Below are 17,434 nucleotides of genomic sequence, written 5' to 3' on the forward strand. Positions count from 1 at the left end.
GTTTTTTGGGTGGGGGGATTCTGTGGCTTTAAACGGAAACTCTCTATCAAAGCAACCCCCATTGACAGATGGCCATCCCAGCCTCTGTTTAAAAGCCTCTAAGAAATCAAGAATCCTATAGTGGATGCTGTGCTTTCTGCAACCGGACCTGTTTGTCCCGGATTGGCCTTTTCAGTCACCAACGCGCTGCTCCTTCCTGGATCTTTGTTCGCGAAGCAAAGCCAGAGAGAGAGAGAGAGTGTGTATAGTGAAGGCAATAACAGCAGCTTAACCACAACATGATTCTATTCTATTCTATTATGAACTGGTCATAATTGGACCCTGAGCCAGAGGCGTGATGCTGCAGCACACGAGGCCAATGTGATGCCTGGAGAACCGTGCCATTCCCAGCTCCACAAAGGGAGCCATTAGTCCCTCCATATTCTAGAGTCATAGAAGAGTTGGAGGAGACTCCAAGAAGGGCCCTGGTCCAGTCCAAACCGCCATTTTCTGCCACGCGGGAACTTCCTGTCCAGGCTTTTGAGGGTTTCGGATTACAACTCCCAGAATCCCTGGCTATTGGCCTGCACAGCTGAGGCTTCTGGGAAATGTAGTCCCGAGAGAGAGAGAGAGAGAGAGGCCTTCTTCGTACCTGGAGGCCGAAGTGGCGTCCGGAGGGAGCGGGTTCCGAAGGGTCACTCGGCACTCCAGCACCTCACCGGCCAGGAACACCGCACCCCGCAAGAGCGACGCCGAAACCTCGATCATGGCTGCGGCGGAAGAGTAGGCCCAAAACCGGAAGAAGAAGCAAAAAAGGGGCTGTATGACCCAGGGGAGCGCGGGCGGCCTTCCCGACTCGGCGGGGGGAGGAGCCGCGTGGAGACTCCGCCCACCACTTCGGGAACACTGGGCTCTGGGATTCGCTGCCTGGATGAGACTCCGCCCACCACTTCGGCAAGGCTCGGCTCTTTCTGCCCGGCCGGGATTGGCTGCCTGTGTGGGCGGAGCCGCCTCGAGACTCCACCTCCCACGTCGCGAAGGCTCGGCTCTTTCTCCCGGCCAGAATGGGCTGCTTGGAGGTGAGGAGCCTGCTGGAGATCTTCGGGAAGACTCGGGTGTTTCCGGAAGTAAATCGTCTGCGCTCGGGAGCGCAGGGGAGGAGCCTCCTGGAGACCTTCGGAAGGGCCTGAATCGTCTGTCCGCTGGACCACAAGAGAGGAGCCTCCTGGAGACCCCGCCCACCACTTCGCCTTCGGGAAAACTCGCCTCTTTCTGCCCTGCTGGGACTGGCAGCCTTAAGGAGGGGAAGAGCGCGGGACTTGATGGGAGGAGCCTACTGGAGGCCCCGCCTCCTCCTCCCCTTCCGCTCAATTGTTTCCGCAACTGAATCATCTGCGCTCTGGATCGCAGGGGAGGAGCCTCCTGGAGGCCTTCGGGAAGGCTCGGGTGTTTCCTCCTCCGCGCCGTCTCCCCATTGGTCGAGGGGCGGGGAAGGGGCGTGGCCTGGCGTTGGAAGTAGGGCTGGGGCGGAAGTCAGCTCAGTCAGTCAGTGGCGCTCGCCGCATTCGGACATGGCTCAAGTCGGAGCGTGCGGCGGGGCGTCTTGCGGCGCTGTTCCTTCGGAAGATGAGGAAGGCCTGATGTCGGGCTTCGAGGGCTCTCTGGGGCCGGGCCTCAGAGTCCCTCGCTGGGGCTGGCGCCTGTGCCTGGCTCACCGCTTCCCCGAGCGGAGGAAGCCCTACCAGGCCTCCGACGTCTCCGCCGCCCACGCCCTCCGCCACCTCGGACTCGCCCTCAGGTCAGGGGTCAAAGGTCGGCCTCCGGGGCGTCTGTGGTTGCTGCTGGTGGTGGTGGTTCACTTCCGGGTCACCTTTGACCGCCAACCCTTCAAGGTGGACAGTCCGGTTGGGCAGCCTTTGCCCTAGAGTGGCCGGAATGTCTGTCCGTGGTCACTCTTCCTCCTCTTGACCTCTTTGGCCATTGGCCCTTAACCTCCCTCCTGTGTCCCTGACCACCTGGGTCAAGGGCCAAAGGCTGCCAAGGTCCTTTCCAACTCTGTGATGCCATTCTCTTACTCTTGGTCATAATTTGATTGTGTGCCAGAAGCATGATGCTGCAGCAGACAAGGCCAATGCGATGGCATTGAAGGAAGCCCTGTCCCCAGGTCCTCCGAGGGAGCCATGAGGCCCTCCTTAGCCTAGAATCATAGAACCATGGAGTTGGGAGAGACCCCCAGAAGGACTCTCCAGCCCAACTTCCCCATCTTCTGCTGCCGTGCAGGAACTCCCTATCCAGGCCTCACTTGGAGCCCCAGTCCAGTGCTGGGTGCCTCCTCCTCCTCCTTTCAAGAAGGAGTCCAACCGCACTGCAGAAAGGGCTCTGCTCTGGTGCCACAACCAACTACGCTTCCCAGAATTCCACAGCAGTTAAAGCTCTGCCGAGCCAGACGCTTCCTCCTCCTCCTCCTGGGCAAAGGCCACCTTTGAGGCTCTTATGGCTGCTGCTGCCGCTTGGGTTGGGTGGCCGGAATGGCAGGGAATGAAAGGCTGGGGCTTCTGGGGGAGAGAGCTGGGCAGGGGTTTCCTGGTCCACCGAGGGAGCCATTAGTCCCTCCATATTCTGCGCCATCCGAGCCTCAATTGGAGTCCTGAGGCCAGTTTTAAGGAGGACAGAAAGGGGCTAGCAAAGGGAGGGATGGAGGGTAAAGCCAAGGATGGGTCTTGAAGGGAATAGTGGGGGGCTGGCAGCCCCACAGACAGGGATGGATGGGCCCTTCCCTTCTCTCCTAACCCTCAGGGCCACCATTTTGAGCCTTTTCCCAGGAATCCAGCCCCATTCTGCCATGGAGGAACTCACAGAGAATCATTCAGTTGGAAGAGGACCCCCCCCCCCAGGGCCGTCCAGTCCGACCCCATTCTGCCATGCAGGAACTCTCAATCATAGAACCATAGAGTTGGAAGACACCCCCAAGGGCCGCCTAGTCCAACCCCATTCCACCATGCAGGAACTCACAGATTCATAGAGAGTTGGAAGAGACCCCCAAGGACCGTCCAATCCGACCCCATGCTGCCATGCAGGAACTCTCAATCGTCTTCTTTTGCTCCTTTGCAGGTACTTCAAGTGGTGGTATCGGAAGACCCAGCTGGAGAAGAAGCAGCCCTTCATCGACCTCTTCAATGCTCAGCCCCTCCGACAGATCTACGGTCAGTGCCGGGTGCAGGGGGCACGTCCTGCAAGGGAAAGGCGGCCCCTGCAAGGAGACTGACCAGTCCATCTGTCCATCTCTCCTTTCCAGGCTGCCCACTGGGGGGCTTTGGCGGAGGGACCATCACGCGGGGCTGGCGGGGGGACTTCTGCCGGTGGCAACTGAACCCAGGCCTCTACCACTACAAGACCGTCGTTGCTGACCAGGTGCGTGGCATGGGGGGCATTAGTGGATGGAGGGTCAGCACCTTCCCTGTCCCCATTTGCATGGTCACTCTCCGTCCTCCTCAGGGCCTTTGGGGGTGCTGCCGCCCAGCTGGAGCCCATGTTTTGGGGTCCTCTCCCTCCTGGGAGCAAAATGGGGGCTTCTTCCTGCCTCTCACCCTGTGCCCCCCGTTTCTGCCCTCCTCGCAGTTCACGGTTTGCCTGCGCCGGAAGGGACAGACGGCCTACCAACAGGTGCTGTCGGTGGAGCGTCCCAGCCGCCTCCAGGCCTGGAACTGGAGTTTCTGTGGCCACTATGCCTTCTACCATGCGCTCTACCCGCGCGCATGGAGCGTTTACCAGCTGCCCGGCCAGGACCTTGTCCTCACCTGCCGCCAGATCACCCCCATCATCCCTCACGACTACCAGGTGAGTGAGCGAGAGCACATTGAAGTTGTTGTTGTTGTTGTTTATGGCATTCATACCCTGCTCTTTTGGGATCCGCTCAAAGCCTTGCAGTCAGGCATACGACCTGAAATGACATGAAGCTGCGGACATGCACCCCATTCGTCCTTCGCGCATAAGCAAGAGACGCGAGTCTGATGAAGACCATGAGGAACTGAGGAGGACAGTAATACATGTTCCCAGGCTAACAATCTAAAAAGACATGACCCCAAAGGAGAGTGGACAGTAAGGGCTGTTCGATAATGGATCATGGTCCCTTGGAGATTTTGGTGGACTCTCCCTCCTTGGAAGTCTTTAAACAGAGGCTGGATGGCCATCTGTCAATGGGGAGGCTCTGATTGAGAGTTCCTGCATGGCAGAATGGGACTGGACTGCATCAGTGTCCTTTTTAAGGTCTCTCCCAACTCTATGGTTCTATGATTCTAAGGAACGGCAAAGGGGCTCAAGTCCAGTGGTCCTTCTCTCCCTCTGAGGCTAGACTGCCATGGCAGATGGAATAATGACCTGAAGTTGCGCTGATTTGGGAGTGGGCTCAGGGGGAAGGTCTGGGGCCTTTGCATTATGCCTTTGGGGTTCTCCCAGGTGTGGAGAAGGTGGTCCTGTGCTCCATGGAGACCTCATCCCACCCATAGGATAGGTCCAACCAGGAGGCACTGCCTTTCTCTGTTAGCATGAGGTATGGGTTTGGTTTTTTTGGGGGGGGGGGATTCTGGTGCTTTAAACAGGAACTCTCTATCAAAGCACCCCCATTGACAGATGGCCATCCAGCCTCTGTTTAAAAGCCTCTAAGAAATCATAGAATCCTAGAGTTGGAAGAGACCCCAAGAAGGCCCCTGATCAACCCCAATTCTTCTTCCATGCAAGGAAACCCTCCGTCAAACATTCCCATTTTGAACAGATGGACGTCCAGCCTCTGCTAAAGAGCTACAAACAAGAGACTCTGAGGGAATAGAGATTTCCCCATCAAACGTAATTACTGTCCAGAAGTGCCTCCTAATGTTGAGGTGAACTCTTTTCCTCTCATTTGAATCCATTGCTTTGTCTCCATATTCTCTGGAGCAGCAGAAAACAAGCTTGCTCCCCTCTCAGTATGACCTCCCTTCAGTGTTTACCCGTATTTTCCCGGCGTATAGGCGACGGGAGGTTATAGATGACACCCCGCGCGCCCGCCGACACATCCCTGGACGCCCTGACAGGGTCTTGCGCCAGCTGGAGCGGGTCCTCTCTAGAGACCTGAGAGGATCCGCGGGACTGGGCTCTTGTGCCATTGTTTTTCAATAGGCGGTGGGAAGTGGCTTCCAGAGCCAGCCGGGCAGAGTAAAGAGCTGGCCCCTACTCCTCCGCACGCATCGCTGAGTAAAAAGGCCGGCCCATTACTCTTCCACGTCACGCTGAGTAAAAGGGCCGCCTCTTACCTTCCACGCCGCCGCCACTGCGGCAGGGATCTTCTGATCCTTCAGCGGCTTCAGAAGTCCTCGCGGTAGCCGCCGCCACCCAGAATCCTCCGCTCGTCCTTCGCGCTTCCACGGAGAATTCTGAAGACGCTTAGGATCGAGACTAAGGGGCCGGCTCTTTTCCTCAACCCGGCCGCCTCTTGGAGCGCTTTCCCCGCTGCTTTTTGGAGAAAAATGGCGGCTAGACCCCAGCGCTGCGGATCTCTCTTAGGTCTCCTGAGACCTCCTCCAGCCGGGCAAGCCTGCGGTGTGAGAGGAGTCAAGGACCCCAGAGGCAGTATGGCTCCATTCGCCTTATACGCCGGAAAATACGGTAGTTAGAGACATTGTCAGGCAGCACCAAATCCGCAGACCTTTCAGGCAGATTCATGAAATAAGCTTTGTTGCAGAAAGAAATCATAACAGACAGTTCTGTGCCTCGCTTGTCTAAAGTCTAAAGGTGAAAAACATAGATGACGCTTTTATAGATGATATGACAGCTGCCCCGCAACAGTTTTAAATATGATCGCCTATAATTCCCCGCGCTGCGAGAAACTGGGGAGGAAATGGTCGAAATCCAGGTGTCCGCATTTTGGCCAGAAGTCGGGAGAAGAAACTCTTTCTCATCAACAATCTTGAAACAAGAGGCACCCGCAGTTAGCAATTTAATCCATATTACAACAGTCTATATCTCTATCTTTAAACTCAAATATAGATCTATAAAACCTATTAACCTTTAATATCAAATATAAAACCATATAAACTATATAAATACATAACTTTAACCCAACATTATGAAAATCACCCCCCCCCATTGCCCCTCCTTCCCTAAAGGCAAGCTTGGAGAGAAATCACCTTCCGCATTCCTTCTCTTTCAAGCAAATTCTTAGCATTAAAAACACATAACCCTTTTCTGCATCACAAGCTAAACCCACGTTTTTAAACTGTTATGAAATCCATCATTCTTATTTTAACCCCTAAATCATATAAATCCTTTCGCAGAATTCGTTACGAGAGAATCTCTCGATTTCAGTAAGGTTCTCCATGACATTCTTGCAAAGAAGCAATAAAATCGGTTTAGACAATGCAGTTGTTCAATGCATTTGCAATTGGTTGACCAGCCAAACCCAAAGGACACTCAGCAAGCGTGGCTCCGTCTCACCCTGGAAAGAAAGGGACCAGTGGGGCTCTGTCCTGGGCCCAGTTTTCCATTCCAAATCACAAGACGGAGGAAGGAAAGAGGGCACGGATCAAACGGCAGACAACCCAATTAGGATAGCAGCTAGGAAGAAGAAAACGACTTCACAGGGAGAAATGAAGACACTGCACTTAGAAGGAAAAATAAAATGTGCAGATATCGGATGAGGGACACTGGCTTAAGAGACTCTCCGCTGAAGGGATCTAGGAGTCCAGGGAGACCACAAGTTGAACATCAGTCAACAGCCAAACAGTTCTCCAGAGGTTGAGGTGGAATCCTTTGTTCCAGTACTTTGCATCCATGCGCCATTGTCTCCTGTTCTCTGGAGCAGCAAAACAAGCTTGCTCCATCCCAAAGTGACAACCCTTCAAGTATTTAACAGGGCTATCATGTCACCCCTTAACTTTCCTTCTCCAGTTCTATCATCAGGATGTTCCTCCTAATGTTAAGGGATCTATTCTTGCAGGCCATTCATTGTCTCCATTCTCTGGAGGCACAGAAACAAGTTGCTCCCTCCTCAATATACCTCTCTTCAAATATTTAAGCAGGGTCTCATATACCTCGTAACTTTTCTCCTCTGCAGCTAAACACCCCCCAGCTCCTTCAGTCTCCCTCAGAGGCTTTATGGTATCCAGGCCTTCACCCATTTAGTCTCCTCTTTGGACACATGGCTCCAGTTCTCAATATCCTTTTTCAGTGGTTTTGCCAGAACTGGACACAGCTTATTCCAGGTGAGACCTGACCAAAGCAGATAAGTGGCACAATTGCTTCCCTTGACGGACACATACTTCTATAATTTCCCTGGAAATGATTAACCATCCATGATGAACCAACCCTCCCTCAGTCCATCTGCCTGGGTCCAGGCCTTGGAGTCGAGAGGAACTGCTGACCTCTTACCCTTTCCCTCCACCACTCCCTCTCTCTCCTTCTGGGTCATGTCCTTTAGATGTTAACCCGAGGGCGGGGATCCTCTAACTAAAAGATTGTATGTATAGCGCTGTGTAAATTTACAGCGCTCATAAATAGAGGTTAATAATAATAATAATATAATTGATGCAAGGCCCCAGAAACAGCACCGGGTAGGCATGGCCCGGAGCTGGTTCGTTGGTCCCACCACCTGGCTCCTCGCTCCATCTCTGTGGCTGCCATAGCCCCCGCAGATCCGACCACAGCCAAGGCTTCTAGATGCCAAACCAACCATCCTCCACCTCTTCTCTGCCAAGATCCTAGTCCATGCCCTAGTGACTCACACTGGGTCCTGTAACGTCCTCCTGGCTGGGCTCCTCTCTCTCACCCCGTCCTTAATCTCTGTCAGCATTCAGCTGCACGATATCATTCATTCCACCCACCGCCTGACCACATCTCTCCTGCTTGGCATCCTTCCTGGCTCCCTCCCCTTTCCGCATTCAGTAAGCTCCGCTGTCGACATTCAAAGCCCTCCAGGACTGGCCCCTCCTTACTTATCAGACCTTCTTTCCCCTCAACTCCCACTCCTTGTTCCCTCCGTTCTGGTAGTAAGGTCTGCGTCCCAGCCCAGGATTTCCTCGTGCCCCACTCGGATTCGCCCTTTCCCACTGCCCCCCACTCCCTGGAACCTCTTCCCCCTGCAACAAAAGCCATCACTTTTTAACCAGCTTCAAAACGGAGTGAAGACATCCTTCCCAGGCATTGCATAATTGTCGCTTACTATATTTGATTTCCTTGTTGCCTGTTTTATGAATCATGTCCTGTATGGATGTATTGTATATGTATTATTCCTACTTGAGAGTATATAGTTTCCTGGAAAATGATTAACCATCCATGATGAAGCCAAGCCCTCCCTCCAGTCCCTCTGCCTTGGTCCAGGCCCGGAGGTCGAGAGGAACTGCGGACCCTTACCCTTTCCCTCCACCCTCCCGTTCTTCTCCTTCTGTGTCGTCTTTTTAGATGTAAGCCCGAGGGCAGGATCCTCTAACTAAAAATATTGTATGTACAGCGCTGGTAAGCAGCGCTTCATAAATAAAGGTTTAATAATAATAAATAAGGATTAGGAATGGCTGACTGGCCGAAACCAAAGCTGCTGACATGGCTTCCTTTTGATCTTGAGAGGAGGACAGAGGGGTGTCCAGTAGGGCTCTGTCCGGGGCCCAGTTTGCTGTTCAACACTTTATAAATGTTTGGGTGAAGGATAGAAGGCAACTTATCAAATTTGCAGATCAAATTACAGAAAGAGATCAGCCCAGCAGTAGGAGGAACTTCCTGACAGAAAGAGCTGTTTGACAGTGAATATGCTGCTTGGAGTCTGCCTCCTTGGAGGTCTTAAAATGGGTCTGTATGGGCATCTGTCGTGGGTGCTTATGGAGATGCCTGCCTGGCAGAAGAAGGGGCTTGGACTGGAGCAGGGCCCTTGGGATCCCTCTGACTCTATGATTCACATTTCTTCCTGCATTCCATGACATCCTTTCTTGCCCTTTCGGCCCACAGGAGAGCAGCCTTCCGTGGGGGTCTTCGTGGGGAGGCGGAGAACCAGCGGGACGAGGGTGGAGGTCTCCATCATGTCACCTTCCAGAATGGGACGGAGGCAAGGATGACCGTCGGGGGCGGCCACTGGAGGAGCCCTTCAGCCTCCAGAAGGACGGCCACTGCGTCAGGGGCATCCTCCTGCACCACTGCCGCCGGTCAACTCCTACACCTGGGCCTCGAGGGGGAGAAGGTGGGCCAGGGGGTGAGGGTCAGGAAAAGAAGGGAGGCGGCATCTCTGGGGGTTGCTCAGGCTTGGGAGAGGAAGAAGGGAGCATGGCTGTGAAGGCATTTGAGGCTGGGGGCCCAGAGGACTGTGGGGGTGCACAAGACCCCCAGGAGGCTGCGGTTGGGGGCTCCAAGGTGAAGAAGCCTCAGACCTCGAGCAGGAGGAGAAGCCATATGGTCTTCTCTGCACACAGCTTTGGGAGACGGGGGCAACTGTGTCCTTGACAGCTGGGCCAGAGATGAGGGATGTGTGGATATGGCAGCTAAAAAGGCCATTGTGATTCTAGGCTGCATCAATAGTATCCTAGAGCAGGGAAGTAATAGTGCCACTCTATTCTATTTTGGTCACCCTGTATGTCTGCTGTTAGAATCCAATCTTGTAAGAATCCACACAGAGTCCAATCTCATGTAAGAGCAGTAATTTTTTCATCCAGGAGCAACTACTGAGCAGAGCAAGCCCCAGAGAGTGAGAGGATGAGAAGAGAGAGAACATCAATCCCTCTCCAACCCTCTTAATAGTATAGATATACTGCAGCTGATATCACATAGGGTGTGTCTAAGGGTACCTTAAATCAAAATACATTGTGTCCAGTTTCTGGTGCACCACAATTCATTTACAAGATGGAGTGTGTTCAAAGGAGGGTGACCAATTGTTTAAGGGTCTGGAAACATGAAGCCCTATGAGGAAAGACTTAGGAGCTAGGGATGTTTAGCCTGGAAAGAGAAGGTTAAGAGTGATATGATGAGCCCGGTTTAATATAAGGGATCATATTGAGGAGGAGCAGCTTGTTTTCTGCTGCTCCAGAGAAGAGACAATGGAGCAATGATGGAAGCTCCAGGAAAAGAGATTCCAACTCAACATTAGGAGGAACTTCCTGAGAGTAAGAGCTATTTGACAGTAAAAGATGCGCCTTGGTATAACTGTTACATGGTTTGCAATTGACCGACTGACAGAACCCAAGCATGCCAGCAATGGCCCTTTTCATCCTGGAGAGAAGTGACCAGTGGGGTCCCACAGGGCTCTACCTGGGGCAGTGTTATTCAAACATCTGTATCAATGACCTGGTGACAGAATTGGAGACAACTTATCAGATTTGCAGATGACCCCACTTAGGAGGAACAATATTAATACCCAGAGGACATGATCAAGATCCAAAATGACCTGAATAGACTAGAAAGCTGGGCCAAAGCTAACAAAATGAAATTCAACACAGAGAAATGTAAGGTAACTGCACTTAGGGCAGAAAAATAAATGCACAGATAGGGATTATGGGGAACACCGGGCTGAGCAGATTTAGGTGTGAAGGGATCTGGGAGTCCAAGTAGACCACAAATGAACATGCGTCAACAGTGTGATGCAGCAGCTTAAAAAGGCCAATGCAATTTTGGGCTGCATCAATAAAAGCAGAGTGTCTAGATCAAGGGAGTAATAGTGCCACTATACTGTATAACTGCTCGGGTCAAGCCCCACCTGAATATTGTGTCCAGTTCTGGGCGACACATCAGAAAAGACATTGAGAAACTGGAGCCATGTGTCCAGGAGGGGGAGACCAAATGGTGAAGGGTCTGGAAACCATTAAGTCCCTATGAGGAGACACTTAGGGAGCTGGATGTTTAGCCTGGGAAGAGAAAGGTTAAGAGCAGATGATAGCCCTCATATGTCATATTGAGGAGAGAGCTGACTTGTTTTTTCGCTGCTGCAGAGAACAGGATCCGCAGCAATGGGATGCAAGCTGCAGGAAAGAGATTCCACCTCAACGTTAGGAGGAACCTCCTGAGAGTAAGGGCTATGCGACAGGGGAACAAAACTCCCTCAATGGAGTACAATGGAGTCTCCTTCTTGGAGGTCTTTAAGCAGAGGCTGGATGCCTTTCTGTTGGAGATGTTTTGATTTAGAGTCCTGCCCCGCAAAATGGGGTTGGACTGGATGGCCCTTGGGTCCTTCGACTAGTTTTGTGGTTTTTCTCTTCCTCCAGGAAGGCACACAACAGTCACCCACTTCACTTCTTTCAACCCTGCAGCACCGGAGAGGAAGTGTGGCAAGACCTTCTGGCAGACGGCAAGCTGGATCCCCACCAGGTGAGCTCCAGGAAGGGCGGGCCAGCCTGAGGTGGAGGGTCATGTCTCGACCCAGGGTACTTTTTTGCATTGGGTATGTTGTGTTCTCCTCTTTCAGGAAAAAGCCCCCAACGGAGAAGGGGGTGGCCTGCGCTGGCTGCTGTGTGCGCTACTTGAATGTGCGGCCCATGGCCGTGGGACACTGGAGCTGGGCTTGGCCTGGGACTGCCGCGCATCCGCTTCGGTCCAAAGAGAGGAGCACTACGAGTTGGTCCTCCCAGGCCGGCTTCCTAGAATCTAGAATCGTAAGTTGGAAGAGACCCAACAAGGCCCTGATCCTGTCAAACCCCTCTTCTTTCGCTTGCAGGAACTCTCAGTCAAGGCATTCCCATAACAGATGGCCATCCAGCCTCTGCTAAGACCCAAAGAGGAGACTCCATGACCTCCAAAGGAATTTTCCACTGTCCATAGCCCTTACTGCTTACGCGAGTTCCTCCCTCCTCCGAATGTTGACCTGGAATCCTCCGTTTCCTTGGAGCTTGCATCTATTGCTCCATTGTGTCCTATTCCTGGAACGGCAGAAACAAGCATGCTCCCTCCTCACCGTGACACCCCTTCAAATACTTAAACAGGGCCTGTCGGCCAAGCAATTGACTGGCAACAGGGCCTGGGAGGCCGTTTTCTGCTCCAGGCACTGTGCTGGCGCACATGGATTGCCAGGACAGCCGGAAGATGACCAGAACAACGCCAGAGGGGGACCAAGAGAGACCTCTGGAGCTGGATCGATCCAAAGGCACAGAGCAGAGAGGCTGGATGGCCCATCTGTCAATGCAGATGCTTTGATGGAGAGTTCCTGCTAGTAGAAATTTGGGTTGGACTGGATCAGGCCTTTTGGGGGGCTGCTTCCAACTCTATTGTTTATGAGCAGCAGATTCTGCTTGACCAGAAGTGGCGTTTGGCTCCTTTCAGTCCATTCTCCCCTTCCCCTTGATCTATCTGCAGGTGGTACACCGTTCTTGGCCGGGAAGGGGACGCCTGCCCTGCCCTTTGCCACCACATGCTGACCCATTACCCCTGATGGAGGAGAAAGATCGAGGCCTGCAGAGGCCCATCTTGGAGACAGGTTAGGCCTGCATTGGGGTGCGGAACTCCATCTGGGCAGAAGGGGCCACGGAGCAAGGGCCCTTGACCTTCTCAATGCCTGCTTCCTACTTTTGCAAATGTCTGGCTGGCAGAAAACAGGAGGGCAGACACCTTAACAAAAGAACAGAATCCAGCACTGAACAAGCAAAACCCCACGTTTTAAACTATGATAAATCCCATCATTCTTATTGTAAACCTAAACATACTAAATATATCGGGCGAAATCCTTCCTGACAGTCAGGTGTGCCCAAAGCGCCCTGGGGTCTAAACATGGCCCCAAAAGCGGAAGGGGCATACAAAGGGGCAGGAGCTTTACGCCATGTTTGGGTTCCCCTGACAATTTCAGGTCAAAGAAAAGCTCTTTTTTGTAAAACCGGAAGTAAACCTAAAGTGATTTGAATAGCTGCCTGCTTTGAAAAAGACCTCTCCTGGGCGAAAATGGCTGAAGGTGCCTTACAAAAATGGCCCCAGACCCATTTAGGGAGTTGCCCCCCACATTCCTCCTAGGAGGCTAAGTGGGGCCTAGTGCCCACACTTGCTCTGGACCTCTGCCTTGCTGAGGAAAGGGGGATACTCATAGACTCAGAAAGTTGAAAGAGACCCCAAAAGGACCATCCACCACCCCCGTTCTGCCTGCAGGAACCTCCCTCAAAGCATACTCTGTGTGCCAGTTGTGTTCCTGGGCAAGAAGAGGTCTTTGGGCTGCAAATGAGCCCCTGGGGGGGGGGGTCAGCCCTGGTCGGTTCCCTGACATTGACCGAGGAAAGGGGGACCCCATTTAACCCCTTCCCGTCTGCCAGCTGTTGAACAGGCTTGCCTGTCTGCAGGTGAAGGACCTTCTGGCATGAGAAAGCCCCCATAAACACACAGTAAGACCCTGGGTTATCTGCTACGTGGCAGCGTCCATCACTCCTCCTTGCAAAATGCCACAACCCAGGGACGGGTGGGCGGTGTGTGGTCAAGCGGCACGATGAATATTGCGCCTTTCTTTCCCATTCCCTTGCAGTGACCTGCCCGCCTGGTACAAGTCGGCCCTCTTCAACGAACTCTATCCTGCGGACGGAGGGACGTCTGGGTGGAGCTTGCTGCCGAGATGGCCCTTCCTGGACGCTCCCAGGGACTCTCTGGGCTGCTGCCTGTTGTGGGGGAGTTTGGCCGCTTTGCCTACCTGGAAGGTCGTCTCTTTGCAGAAATATAATATAATATAATAAATAAAGCTTTTATTTGTATACCGCCCTTCCTAAGATCAGGTACAGCACTAGAAAAATTGAACTGCATAGTAAGGAGGGGGACCCTGGCTCAAGGGACTTTTTGTGTGAAGGATCTGGGAGTCCTAGAAACCACAGTAGAAACTTGAGTCACATGCAATGTGGCAGCTAACAAGGGCCATGTGATTTTAGGCTGCATTAATAGAAGTATAGTGTCTAGATCAGGGGTCGGCAACCTCCGGCCCACGGGCCGGATGCAGCCCCCAGAGGCCTGCCGATGGCCCCTAGCTGCTGTTGCCGCTCTGCCGCCACTGCGGCGGCCACCCGTCACAGCTTTTCGCCGCTCTGGGCGCCGCCATTTGGGCGCAAAATGGTGGCGAAGTTCATGCGACTTCCCCGCCATTTTGGGGCGAAAAAATGGCGGCGCCCAGAGGGGCGAAAAACCGCGATGGGCGGCTGAGGCGGCAGCTGTGGCGGGCCTCTAGGAAGCCCGCTGCCGTCGCTGGGCCCTCCAGGGGGCTCCGAAGGCGGCAGGGGCTCTGGGTGGCCCTTGCCGTCGCTGGGGCCCTCAGGAGGCTCCGACGGCGCAGGGGGCCTCTGGGGGGCCCTTTGCCATCGCTGGGGCCCTCCAGGGGCTCCGCGGCGGCAGGGGCCTCTGGGAGCCAGTGCCATCGCTGGGGCCCTCAGGGGGCCCTCTAGCGCTGGCGGCCCCACCGCTTTTTTGCCGGTCTCTGACAGGGGCCTGGGGCCCGTCAGGGGCAGCAAAGATGGGGAGGAGTGGCCCCCCGGAGAGTGGAAGCTCCGCCCCCGGCTTCGCCCCTCCCAGTCCCTGAGGACAGCAACCGGCCCCCAGCTCAAAGGTTGCCTACCCCTGGTCTAGATCAAGGGAGTAATAGTGCATCTAGTCTGCTCTGGTCAGGCCCCACCTGGAATATTGTGTCCAGTTCTGGGATCTGGATATAAGAAACTGGAACTGTGTCCAAAGGAGGGCCAACCAAATGGTGAAGGGTCTGGAAACCATAAGTCTTTTTTGAGGAACAACTTGGGGATCTGGGGATGTTTAGCCTGGAGAAGAGAAGGTTAAGAGGTGATATGATGTGATGACCCCCAAAAGGACCATCCAGTCCAACCCCTTTCTTCTGCCATGCAGGAACTCTCAATCAAAGCATCCCCAACAGATGACCATCCAGCCTCTGTTTAAAGACCTCCAAAGAAGGAGACCCCACCAAAATCTCCAAGTATATTTCACGGTCAAACAGCCCTTCTTGTCAGGAAGTTCCTCCTAATGTTGAGCTGGAATCTCTTTTCCTGGAGCTTGCATCCATTGCTCCATGGTGTCCTCTTCTCTGGAGCATCAGAAAACAAGCTCCCTCCTCAATATGACATCCCTTCAAATACTTAAACAGGGCTAATATCATATCACCTCTTAACCTTCTCTTCTCCAGGCTAAACATTCCCAGCTCCCTCAGTCATTCCTCATAGGGCTTGATGGTTTCCAGATGTAGAAGTTCCTCCTAATATTGAGCTGGAATCTGTTTTCCTGTACCTAGCATCTGTTGCTCCATTGTGTCTGATTCTCTGGAGCATCAGAAAACAAGCTTGCTCCCTTCTCAAAATGACACCCCTTCAAATATGTTCCCTTCCTGGGGATGTCTGACCTATTCATGGTGGTGCGTACCTTAGTTGCATCCCATTCGGATGACTGTAACTGCCCTTCAGGCTGCCCCTGAGAAGTGTATGGAAACTCTTCTGGTCCAAAGAGCTGAAAGCCCGACCATTAATTGGGACGGATTATAGAAACCACTCTGTGCCCCTCTTGAAACAGCTCCAGTGGCTCCCAATTTGTTTCCGGGCACAATTCAAAGTGCTGGGTATGACCTAGAAAGCCCTCCGTGAGTTTTTCCGTTTTCCTTCCTTCCTTCCTTCCTTCCAGGCCAGGAGTACCGGATGTACAACACTTACGACGTCCACTTCTATGCCTCCTTTGCTCTCGCCATGCTGTGGCCCAAGTTGGAGCTCAGCCTCCAGTATGACATGGGTAGGTGAGACCCCCCACTCCATCCCTCCAAATCCAGCCCCCTGCCCAGGCACCATCCTGCTTCTGGGCCCTTTCTCTCAGAGCACTGAAGCTGGTTTTGAATGATCTTGGTCTGTGGGCCTGAGCCCCTTCCTTCTCTGCCCCCAAACCCAATGGGAGTGAGGGGTCCAAGGGGTCTATGGGCCTGAGCCCTCTCTGCCCAGAACCCAATGGGAGTGAGGGATCTGAGGGGTCTGCAGGCCTGAGACCCTTCCCTCTCTGCCCCCAACCCAATGGGAGTGAGGGATCCTTGGGCCTCAGCCCCTTCTCTCTCTGCCCCCAACCCGGTGGGCGTGAGGGGTCCAAGGAGTCTGTGGGCCTTAGCCCTTTCCCTCTCTGCCCCCAACCCAATGGGAGTGAGAGATCCGTGGGCCTCAGCCCCTTCTCTCTCTGCCCCCAACCCAGTGGGCATGAGGGGTCCGAGGGGTCTGTGGGCCTCAGCCCCTTCCCTCTCTGCCCTGAACCCAATGGGAGTGAAGGGTCCAAGGGGTTTGTGGAGTGAGGGTTCTAAATGGGTCCTGCCTTGGCCCCTCCCTTCCTTGCCCCTCTTGCCTTTTCTCTGCCAGGCATGTGATGCAGAGCTGTGGGTCTGGGGACTTTCTGGGCTGGGCTGCTGTCCCTCGGAGGCGGTGTTTCTGCCAGGAGACCCCCTCCCGGACACAGCCATTAACCATCCTTCTCTTCTCCTCCAGCGGCGGCCGTGCTGCACGAGGACCTGCGCCCGCGGCTCTACCTGATGGACGGGCAGACGGCCCAGGTGAAACTGCGCAATGTGGTGCCCCACGACATCGGGGAGCCAGGTAAGCCCCACAGCTCTCCCCTCCTAAGCACTAGCCCCCTTTCCTTTTCTCCACGAGGGAGGGACGGAGCAGGAGGAGCATGGCCATAGAATCATAGAACCATAATGTTGGAAAGAACCACGAGGGCCATCCACTCCTATCCCATTCTGCGATATGCAATAGCTTCCCTGCAGGGTTGTGACCCTCCCTTGGGGGCAATGTGGATAGGACCCTCCCCACCCCGGCTAGAAAACGCTTTCTCACTTTGATGGGAAATGACATTCCTTCTGAGCAGCTTTGTACCTGAGAGAGGCAGGATCAGGGCCCCCCCCCCTCTCTGGGCTTCACCCCCTGGTCTTTTTTGGGGGGGGGGGGGGGGGGTCTGTTTGAGGCTTTCCACAAGGTCCTACCAGCAGCAATACACTCATCCCTCCATATTTGCGACCTTGATATTTGCCGATTTGATTATCCACAGAGTTAATATATACCTCTCTAGGAATCTCTAGGTCTTCCAGCGCAACTCTACGGTCAACCTTAACTAAAAGTTGCACTACTTTAATATCTAGAGAGTCAAAGAAAGAATACTCTACTAGACCTTTGTAGCTCCTCCACTGCAGTTTTATGGTCAGTGTCAGTCGGACGTTGACCACAGAGTTGCCCTTGAGGACCTAGAGATTCCTAGAGAGAATACTCTGCTAGGCCTTTGTAGCTCCAGAGTTGCACTTCAGGACCTAGAGCAGGGGTAGGCAACCTTTTTGAGCCGGGGGCCGGGTTACTGTCTCTCAGACAACTGGGGGGGCCGAAGCCAAAAAATAAATAATTAAATAATTTTTTTAAAAAAAAAAATAATTAAATAAACAAACCAGGACAAATGTAGGACAAATTTTTCAAATGGGGGATTTTTTTAAAAAAAATGGAGGACACACAAAAAAAATTGCTGATTTTTAAAAAAATGTTAA

The 17,434-nt window shown here is 53.4% G+C and overlaps 2 protein-coding genes across 2 annotated transcripts; both read left to right on the forward strand.

The window, feature by feature from the left end:
• Positions 1 to 131: 131 nt before the first annotated feature.
• On the forward strand, positions 132 to 12,346 carry LOC121920721 (non-lysosomal glucosylceramidase-like). The gene is made up of 7 exons (XM_042447876.1): positions 132 to 1,777; positions 3,091 to 3,182; positions 3,275 to 3,390; positions 3,598 to 3,816; positions 8,947 to 9,345; positions 11,387 to 11,535; positions 12,271 to 12,346. Exons 1-7 carry the CDS (start codon positions 1,302 to 1,304, stop codon positions 12,344 to 12,346), a joined length of 1,527 nt encoding a protein of 508 aa, XP_042303810.1. The 5' UTR covers positions 132 to 1,301.
• A 1,158-nt stretch (positions 12,347 to 13,504) lies between these two features.
• LOC121922864 (non-lysosomal glucosylceramidase-like) lies at positions 13,505 to 16,816 on the forward strand. Its single transcript, XM_042452758.1, has 3 exons — positions 13,505 to 13,586; positions 15,553 to 15,657; positions 16,389 to 16,816. The coding sequence occupies exons 1-3, from the start codon at positions 13,505 to 13,507 to the stop codon at positions 16,583 to 16,585; spliced, it is 384 nt and encodes a 127-aa protein (XP_042308692.1). The 3' UTR covers positions 16,586 to 16,816.
• The last annotated feature ends 618 nt before the right edge of the window (positions 16,817 to 17,434 follow it).

Source organism: Sceloporus undulatus, chromosome 2 (genome assembly GCF_019175285.1).
Source record: "Sceloporus undulatus isolate JIND9_A2432 ecotype Alabama chromosome 2, SceUnd_v1.1, whole genome shotgun sequence".
Classification (NCBI taxonomy): domain Eukaryota; kingdom Metazoa; phylum Chordata; class Lepidosauria; order Squamata; family Phrynosomatidae; genus Sceloporus; species Sceloporus undulatus.

Coding starts and splice junctions, on each gene's coding strand:
- LOC121920721 (XM_042447876.1), top strand. CDS start 1,302: ATGGGAGGAGCCTACTGGAGGCCCCGCCTCCTCCTCCCCTTCCGCTCA. Junction 3,183..3,274: donor GCCCCTCCGACAGATCTACG/GTCAGTGCCGGG, acceptor TCTCCTTTCCAG/GCTGCCCACTGGGGGGCTTT. Junction 3,817..8,946: donor TCATCCCTCACGACTACCAG/GTGAGTGAGCGA, acceptor TTCGGCCCACAG/GAGAGCAGCCTTCCGTGGGG.
- LOC121922864 (XM_042452758.1), top strand. CDS start 13,505: ATGGCCCTTCCTGGACGCTCCCAGGGACTCTCTGGGCTGCTGCCTGTT. Junction 13,587..15,552: donor CCGCTTTGCCTACCTGGAAG/GTCGTCTCTTTG, acceptor CCTTCCTTCCAG/GCCAGGAGTACCGGATGTAC. Junction 15,658..16,388: donor CAGCCTCCAGTATGACATGG/GTAGGTGAGACC, acceptor CTTCTCCTCCAG/CGGCGGCCGTGCTGCACGAG.